This window comes from Coenobita brevimanus, chromosome 56 (genome assembly GCF_032717465.1).
Source record: "Coenobita brevimanus isolate Jiangsu-jjx chromosome 56, ASM3271746v2, whole genome shotgun sequence".
Lineage (NCBI taxonomy): Eukaryota > Metazoa > Arthropoda > Malacostraca > Decapoda > Coenobitidae > Coenobita > Coenobita brevimanus.
The window spans coordinates 40720653-40730442 of record NC_137009.1 but is presented as its reverse complement, the minus strand read 5'-3'; the positions used below and the strand labels follow the sequence as shown (position 1 = coordinate 40730442).

Here is a 9790-nt window from a genome sequence, read left to right as displayed (position 1 = left end):
GTGGATATGTAGTAATGTATGTAATGTGGGTATGTAGTAATGTATGAGGTAAGTAGTAATGTATTCAGTAATGTGGGTATGTAGTAATGTAATGTAGTAACGTATGTAGTAATGTAGGTATATAGTAATGCATGTAGTAATGTGGGTATTTAGTAATGTATATATGTAGTAATGCGGCTGTTTCAAAGGTAATACTGTATAATAAATGACTAGTTGAAAATTGGGTGAGTGAGGAATAAATAAAAATGTTATTAAAAAAGAACACCAATACACCAAACAGAAACTGAGAAAATAGAGAAACATTGTCCTAATGAGCAATGTATTAAATAAGGTTGACTCAGGAGAGGTAGAGAGAATTTTTTTGAGTACAGGTGGAGGCAGGAGTGGTGAACAGGTATAGGGAAGGATAAAGAATCACTTATAAAAAATGGCATAAAAAGGCCTGGTATGGTAGGACGTGTTCAAAGGAATGGTAGAGAGCCATCAAGAGGGTGCAGGTCCAGGCATGCGTGGTGCCCAGGTCGAGGGCAAATCTTCCAGCCTGGCAATGACCTGTTGTACCATCGCCAGTGAGCTTCGTGCCTGTACAACCCCGCGCCATAGTGCGTCGCTCCAGCTTTCCCGGGGTTCCAAGGAGCGGGTAACCAGTTTGAACCCACTCGAACCTGAGACGTGAAGTAGAACCCGGGGGCTCTGTGGCCTCTAGAGTTCTTTTTGGTGTTGTTGCTGAGGACCTTGGTGGCTTGACTGATGGAGACAGGGGTGTGGCCATTTTGGAAGACCACCAGATTGCTTGGCAGCTGAGAGAGTGAGGTCTTGTTGGCCTGAGATGGCAGTGAGTTGCGTCCCCACATATCAAGAGAGAACCCACCCTTGCTGTTGCCGTGTAAGTACTTGCCAACCTTACTCTTGTTCTTGGGGTTGGGTTGGTCGCTGACGGCCGTGCTCAGGCCCAAGTGTATCATCCTGTACTTGTTCCTGCTGAAGATGTGAGCGTCTTCGTTCCTGAAGCTGGCGTCGTCATCAAAATCCCACGGCACACCATCCTGGAACTTGAGTGCCCCAAGCAGCGTCCCAGAGGAGATGACGTAGGGGACCTGATTCTCCTTGGCAATAATATCAATGGTGTTCAGTATCTTATTTTTAACTTTAAGGCAACATGGAGGCAAAAGGTAGTGTCTGACCCTCTCCATAGCACGGCAGTCAAACTTAATCTCCCTACAGGAGTACTCATAAAAGGTTCCGTTGTCAAAAGTAACGCGGTTCAGTTCCCACTTCTGCGCTAGCTTGCGGAATTGCTTGCGAGTAGCCCAGGTCTCCATCCTAACCAGTCGGCGCTCTTCCTTAGACAGGCAGCTCTTGTCCTGTAGCCTGCGCTGCGCCTGCCTCACGGCTCGGCTTACGTGGAGCATCACATCAGGACAGGTCATGGACAGGATGCCTCTCCGCTGCAGCCTCAGACCCCAGTCAAGTATCTGTGATCGTGAGGGGAGGGACGGGTCAAAGGGCACATCCCGCAGGACCTGTGTGGAGGTCAGGAAGGATGTGCTGGTCACGTCACAGAACAAACAGGCATCCCGGGAGAACTCATAGCCATGGCGCAGGTTCAGACGAAAATTATGAAGCTCCAGCCGCGTACAAGGAGCCTCCCAGGCCCCATCCCGACCCCTTTCCGCCCCACCCACCACTCGCACATCGGGCCAGGCGTCCAGTATGGCCAGGAGGCGAGGCAGGGACAGGTCTGAAGTGACTGCCGCCAAACCAGACAGAACCAACACATAAGGAGTGGATACCTGTGACACCAGCTGCTGTAGGTCACCACGACGCCCTCGCTCACACACAACCTGCAACACATCACAGGGCATCACCACAACGTAGTACATCATCACAACGTTACAGTACATCATCACACAACGTAGTACATCATCACACAACACAGTACATCATCACACAACGTAGTACATCATCACAACGATACAGTACATCATCACACTCATCCCACTAAATATTATAACGATGGTGATAATGATGATGGTAATGATGGTGATAATGATGATGATACTGATGGTTACAAACGATGATACATAAAAACAGAAACAGAAGCTTGTACTCTCGTGGGGTAAGAGCGCTCCGTAACACCTCTTCATTAACGATTTATTTTCAAAACAACCCATCAGCATCCTTTCATGCTTCTTACATCTTTTGAGTGTGGACATAAAGCGCATGAATGACACACAAGTATACAGCAAGGCGGTAAACTCAGGGATAAACCGGTAAGGAAGAGGTGTTAGTAAGCGTCCTAACCACACGTGAATACCCCAGAGTACTCACCGTAATTATGTGGACCTCCGGCAGATGTGCAATGTCCTCCACCTCCACCCTCCTGCCTTCATCCACGCCCACCACCACCCTCACACCCGCCCACAGCCCCCTACCCTGACGCACGACCCCTGTGGTTAGTTCCGGGTTTGTTACACACCCATCCACAAGGACCGTTACCAGTTTTCCAAGGGCTTCGGCGTCATACTTCGTCAGCGGCTTGTGGTAGTGCAGGACAACGTTGGAGTAAGGGTCCCTAGGCCTGCTTGGCTGCTGGTTAGATAAGCTGGATGAATACGGGTTTGAGTTGTGGTTAGAGGCGCCACTTGAGGGATTGTTATGCTTGTCTGAGTTGTAGTTTGAGCCTTGATTTGATGGGTAGTTAATGTTGTTTGGGGAGTAATTAGAAACTTGATTTGCAGGATGGTTGTGGTTGTTTGTAGGGTCATTTGAGTTGTATCTAGTACGTTGATTGGGGTCGGAAGGTTGGTAAGAGGGGTGGTTATCGTTGACTGTAGGGATGTTTGACCCTGACTGGGGGTAGTTAGAAGCATCATTATGGCTGTTAGCAGGGTCGCTGGTTAGATGGCTAGGCAGAGCGTTAGAGACGGCCGGGGATGGGTTGAATTGCTGCTTTGAAAGATAGTTAAGTGGCAATACATCTGGATAGACAGGATACACTGATTTGATCGACTGTGAATAGTCTAAGTTGAAACTATCTGAAAACTGGTTATAACTATCTGACTGGTGATTAAGATGTGACTCTGAATTCTGTATAATTGTTGACTTCTGTTGATTAGCCCCCTGTAGATGGTGATTGTTAAGTGACTGTGATTGGTGATTAACTGACTGTTGTTTAGATGAGTCTGACTGGTGATTACTCTCTAACTTCTGACTGGCTGTAGGTCCCTTGTGATTGGATTCTTGTAGCTGGTGACCGTTTGGAGAGCCTGACTGCTGGGTGACTGGTGATATGTGACTGGTTGGTGTGTTGGGGTCTTCCTGATTGGTGATAAATGATTCCAGGCTGTTTGTGCCATCGAGTGTCTTGCTTTTACTGGTGATGACAGTGTTGGGATTATTCTCTCTTTCTCTTTCTCCTTCTGTTGTTCTTCTCTCCTCTCTTACTCCTCCTGTTTTAGCTCCTTCGCTTCCTTCTTTTCCTTCAGCCATTCTTCTTCGTCTCCCTCTTCCTTCTTCCAATTCAACCATTCCTCTACTGCTTTCTCTTCCTTCTTCATTCCTTTCTTCCTTCCAGCCAGCTTCTTCTTCAACTATATCTCTCTTTCCTTCTTCCATTCTTCTTCGTCTAACTGTTCCCTTAATGTCTCTTCCTTCTTCTAATTCAGCCGTTCTTCTACTTCTTCCTTCTCCCTCTATGGTCCTTCCTTCTTTCCAACCATCTTCTTCAACCATCCTCCTTCTTCTCCCTCCTCCTGCTGTTCTGACAACCCTTCCTTCCCTGAGTTCATCACCATCATCAGCATCTGAATCCACAGTCCCTTGCTTGTACAGGAGTGCAGTAAGTGAGGGCAGGGCGGGAGGGGCGTAGCCAGGCCGGGGGTGGGGGGGACCGCTGACCTGAAAAAAAAAAATGTATATAATAATCATCATCATCATCATAACAACAACAACAATAATAATAATAATAATAATAACAATAACAATCATCATCATCATCGCAATCAGATCAATGTTAATCAGTACACCCCTTCGCCTCGAGTTTCTAAGCATGGTAATCTTGCTGGTCAGAATAATACACCACAGTTTTCCTAACCCTCTTGCTACAATATAAAGTGAGTCGTCTGAATGTGAACCCAGTGGACTGCAGGCTGAAATTATCCATCTGCAGTCCATCCTGTTTCTTATACGGGATAGGGAGGGAACTGAGGGATGTCCGTATGGCCAGGCAGCGTCGCCAGTCGTTCTTATCAGTGCCACCACGTGAAGGCGTTCCTCCCCAGCACCGCCCTGGGTCTGAAGGTGTAACACTACTGACCTGGGGTGAGAAGCGGGGGTCAAGCAGGGCAGCCGTGACCTCAAGTTCTTCAGCAACTGACCTCGTTTCACCCTGACCTGCAAACGTGACCTGGTTAGTGCAAGGAATGCTTTGAACACAGCCATTGTGATGCATTGAAGTGTGGCGTTGAGAGTGTACCACGACTGACTGACACTGTACTCATGTGTGTGTATATGGGTACTGATGTGTGTGTATATGGGTACTGATGTGTGTGTATATGGGTACTGATGTGTGTGTATATGGGTACTGATGTGTGTGTATATGGGTACTGATGTGTGTGTATATGGGTACTGATGTGTGTGTATATGGGTACTGGTGTGTGTGTATATGGGTACTGATGTGTGTGTATATGGGTACTGATGTGTGTGTATATGGGTACTTATGTGTGTGTATATGACTACTGGTGTGTGTGTATATGGGTACTGATGTGTGTGTATATGGGTACTGATGTGTGTGTATATGGCTACTGATGTGTGTGTATATGGGTACTGATGTGTGTGTATATGGGTACTGGTGTGTGTGTATATGGGTACTGGTGTGTGTGTATATGGGTACTGGTGTGTGTGTATATGGCTACTGATGTGTGTGTATATGGCTACTGATGTGTGTGTATATGGGTACTGGTGTGTGTGTATATGGGTACTGATGTGTGTGTATATGGGTACTGATGTGTGTGTATATGGGTACTGGTGTGTGTGTATATGGGTACTGATGTGTGTGTATATGGGTACTGATGTGTGTGTATATGGGTACTGATGTGTGTGTATATGGGTACTGATGTGTGTGTATATGGGTACTGATGTGTGTGTATATGGGTACTGGTGTGTGTGTATATGGGTACTGGTGTGTGTGTATATGGCTACAGGTGTGTGTGTGTATGGCTACTGGTGTGTGTGTATATGGCTACTGGTGTGTGTATATGGGTACTGATGTGTGTATATGGGTACTGGTGTGTGTGTATATGGGTACTGGTGTGTGTGTATATGGGTACTGATGTGTGTATATGGGTACTGGTGTGTGTGTATATGGCTACTGATGTGTGTGTATATGGGTACTGATGTGTGTGTATACGGGTACTGGTGTGTGTGTATATGGCTACTGGTGTGTGTGTATATGGCTACTAATGTGTGTGTATATGGGTACTGATGTGTGTGTGTATATGGCTACTGGTGTGTGTGTGTATATGGCTACTGGTGTGTGTATATGGCTACTAATGTGTGTGTATATGGGTACTGGTGTGTGTGTACATGGCTACTGATGTGTGTGTATATGGGTACTGATGTGTGTGTGTATATGGGTACTGGTGTGTGTGTATATGGCTACTGGTGTGTGTGTATATGGCTACTAATGTGTGTGTATATGGGTACTGATGTGTGTGTGTATATGGCTACTGGTGTGTGTGTATATGGCTACTGGTGTGTGTGTATATGGCTACTGGTGTGTGTGTGTATATGGCTACTGGTGTGTGTGTGTATATGGCTACTAATGTGTGTGTATATGGGTACTGATGTGTGTGTGTATATGGCTACTGGTGTGTGTGTGTATATGGCTACTGGTGTGTGTATATGGCTACTAATGTGTGTGTATATGGGTACTGGTGTGTGTGTACATGGCTACTGATGTGTGTGTATATGGGTACTGGTGTGTGTGTATATGGGTACTGGTGTGTGTGTATATGGGTACTGGTGTGTGTGTATATGGCTACTGATGTGTGTGTATATGGCTACTGATGTGTGTGTATATGGCTACTGATGTGTGTGTATATGGCTACTGGTGTGTGTGTATATGGGTACTGGTGTGTGTGTATATGGCTACTGATGTGTGTGTATATGGGTACTGGTGTGTGTATATGGGTACTGGTGTGTGTATATGGGTACTGGTGTGTGTGTATGGGTACTGATGTGTGTATATGGGTACTGGTGTGTGTGTATATGGCTACTGATGTGTGTGTATATGGGTACTGGTGTGTGTGTACATGGCTACTGGTGTGTGTGTATATGGGTACTGATGTGTGTGTGTATATGGCTACTGGTGTGTATATGGCTACTGGTGTGTGTGTATATGGCTACTGGTGTGTGTATATGGGTACTGGTGTGTGTGTACATGGCTACTGATGTGTGTGTATATGGGTACTGGTGTGTGTGTATATGGGTACTGGTGTGTGTGTATATGGCTACTGGTGTGTGTGTATATGGGTACTGATGTGTGTGTATGGGTACTGGTGTGTGTGTATGGTTACCAATGTTGGTTTACATGGTTACTAAACAAGCTTTGGGTAATAATAACAACATGTTTATTTCTCTTTTCAAACAAGGAAAAAGGAATTCAATCACCTCTCTTATTACTCACTTCTCAATGGACAGTGATATTCCTCAACCATGACGTCACTGCTCACCATACTCCTCAACCATGACGTCACTGCTCACCATACTCCTCAACCATGACGTCACTGCTCACCATACTCCTCAACCATGACGTCACTGCTCACCATACTCCTCAACCATGACGTCACTGCTCACCATACTCCTCAACCATGACGTCACTGTTCACCATACTCCTCAACCATGACGTCACTGCTCACCATACTCCTCAACCATGACGTCACTGCTCACCATACTCCTCAACCATGACGTCACTGTTCACCATACTCCTCAACCATGACGTCACTGCTCACCATACTCCTCAACCATGACGTCACTGCTCACCATACTCCTCAACCATGACGTCACTGCTCACCATACTCCTCAACCATGACGTCACTGTTCACCATACTCCTCAACCATGACGTCACTGCTCACCATACTCCTCAACCATGACGTCACTGCTCACCATACTCCTCAACCATGACGTCACTGTTCACCATACTCCTCAACCATGACGTCACTGCTCACCATACTCCTCAACCATGACGTCACTGCTCACCATACTCCTCAACCATGACGTCACTGCTCACCATACTCCTCAACCATGACGTCACTGCTCACCATACTCCTCAACCATGACGTCACTGCTCACCATACTCCTCAACCATGACGTCACTGCTCACCATACTCCTCAACCATGACGTCACTGCTCACCATACTCCTCAACCATGACGTCACTGCTCACCATACTCCTCAACCATGACGTCACTGCTCACCATACTCCTCAACCATGACGTCACTGCTCACCATACTCCTCAACCATGACGTCATTGCTCACCATACTCCTCAACCATGACGTCACTGCTCACCATACTCCTCAACCATGACGTCACTGCTCACCATACTCCTCAACCATGACGTCACTGCTCCCCATACTCCTCAACCATGACGTCACTGCTCACCATATTCCTCAACCATGACGTCACTGTTCACCATACTCCTCAACCATGACGTCACTGCTCACCATATTCCTCAACCATGACGTCACTGCTCACCATACTCCTCAACCATGACGTCACTGCTCACCATACTCCTCAACCATGACGTCACTGCTCACCATACTCCTCAACCATGACGTCACTGCTCACCATATTCCTCAACCATGACGTCACTGCTCACCATACTCCTCAACCATGACGTCACTGCTCACCATACTCCTCAACCATGACGTCACTGCTCACCATACTCCTCAACCATGACGTCACTGCTCACCATACTCCTCAACCATGACGTCACTGCTCACCATACTCCTCAACCATGACGTCACTGCTCACCATACTCAACTATAACGTCAGTGTTCACCTTACTCGTAAACTACCATGACGTCACATACCTCACTACCAATGACGTTACCCTTTTAACCTGAAGTTTTTACATGTGACGTCACTAATTGCCCTATGACGTCACTAGTCAAGTTAAAGTGAAAAGACTATACAGGTACTTCTACTCACGGACATCCCTGGCTAATCTGAGCAGCGTCGCAGCGATGTCCCTTCTGAACTGAACTATGACGTCACTGTTGGCCTTGACGTCATTCTTGTCCCCCTCGCCCCCCCACACCCAGCCAACGCCCCCTCCACCACCACCACGCCCACCGCACACCCACCGCCCGCCCATGCACAGGCCTGTAAACAGAATAATGATGAGTAGTAATAATAATAATAATAATAATAATAATAATAACTCTCTCTCTCTCTCTTTTCCTTCCACCAGTTCTTGAGACCCTTCCGTCATTTTCTCCTCCTCCTCCCTCCCTCCCACCCCCCTCACTCTCTCTCCTTCATTCTTTTCCTTCCTCCTTCTATCGCTGTTGCTCCTTCGTCGCTCTCTCTCATCCTCCTCCCTACCTCCCACTCTCTCTCTCTCTCTCTCTCTCTCTCACACACACACACACACACACACACACACACACACACAAAACCCCGTCAAAATCGCGTGGAATATAACAGCTACCCTTTTAAAACTACTGCTTACATTTTCTCTAGCAACAGAAAACGCGCTCTTACGTAATCAAACGCGAAAATCGACGTCTTCCATTTCTCATTTCCTACATTCCTACCCCACATACACTGGGTTATTCATTACCACATAGCTTTCAAAGAATAATATGTTTTAAAAAATAGATATAGCAATGAGAATAATGCGTGGTGTCATCTTCATCACCATCATCGTCATCATTACCCTTATCGTCATCTTCATCACCCTCATCATCATCACCATCACCCTCATCACCACCATCACCATCACCCTCATCACCACCATCATCATCACCATCACCCTCACCACCACCATCATCACCCTCGTCATCACCACCATCATCATCACCACCAACATCATCACCACCACCATCACCCTCACCACCAACATCATCACCCTCATCACCACCACCATCACCCTCACCACCACCATCACCACTACCATCACCCTCATCACCACCACCATCATCAGATTCACCCTCACCACCACCACCACCATCACCCTCATCACCACCACCATCACCACCATCATTATAGCGGAAAATATAACTTATTCTTATCTGGAAAAAACAGAAGAAAAAATATACAAAAAAAGGTTTATATGACATGATAGGTGGCGTGTGGGGAGCTCTCTCTCTCTCTTTCTCTCTCTCTCTCTCTCTCTCTCTCTCTCTCCAGCTCAACTCGATAATAACAAGGTTTAAAATTCTCCTGATGCTCTCTCTTTCTCTCTCTCTCAGTATATTTCTCATTCCCTCTGTCTTTAATTCTTTCCTGTTCCCCTCCCTCTCTCTCTCCCTATCAATCTATCGTCCTTCCCTCCTGCTCTCTCCCACACCCTATGTTCCATCTATCACCCTCCCCCTTCCCTCCCTTTCTATCTATTTATCACCCTTTACTCACCCTACCTCTCTATTATATCAACCTAACTACCTCCCTGTCAACCCATCTATCGCCATTCCTTTTTCTCCCTCCTAGCCTCTCCCTTTCCCTCTCTCTCTCTCTCTCTCTCTCTCATGTCCATTCATCCCTTTCCTCAAAACCTTCATAGT

At 46.7% G+C, this 9790-nt stretch overlaps 1 protein-coding gene across 1 annotated transcript in view; it reads right to left on the bottom strand.

Moving 5' to 3' along the window:
* Positions 1–461: 461 nt before the first annotated feature.
* Positions 462–9790, bottom strand: part of LOC145401743 (uncharacterized) — a 15494-nt gene continuing 6165 nt past the window's right edge. The window contains exons 2-5 of the mRNA XM_080273924.1: positions 8214–8387; positions 4319–4395; positions 2332–3321; positions 462–1844 (exon numbers count right to left, since the gene is read on the bottom strand). Of these exons, the coding sequence (XP_080130050.1) occupies positions 462–1844; positions 2332–3321; positions 4319–4395; positions 8214–8387 (2624 nt within the window). The remainder of the gene's footprint in view (positions 1845–2331; positions 3322–4318; positions 4396–8213; positions 8388–9790) is intronic.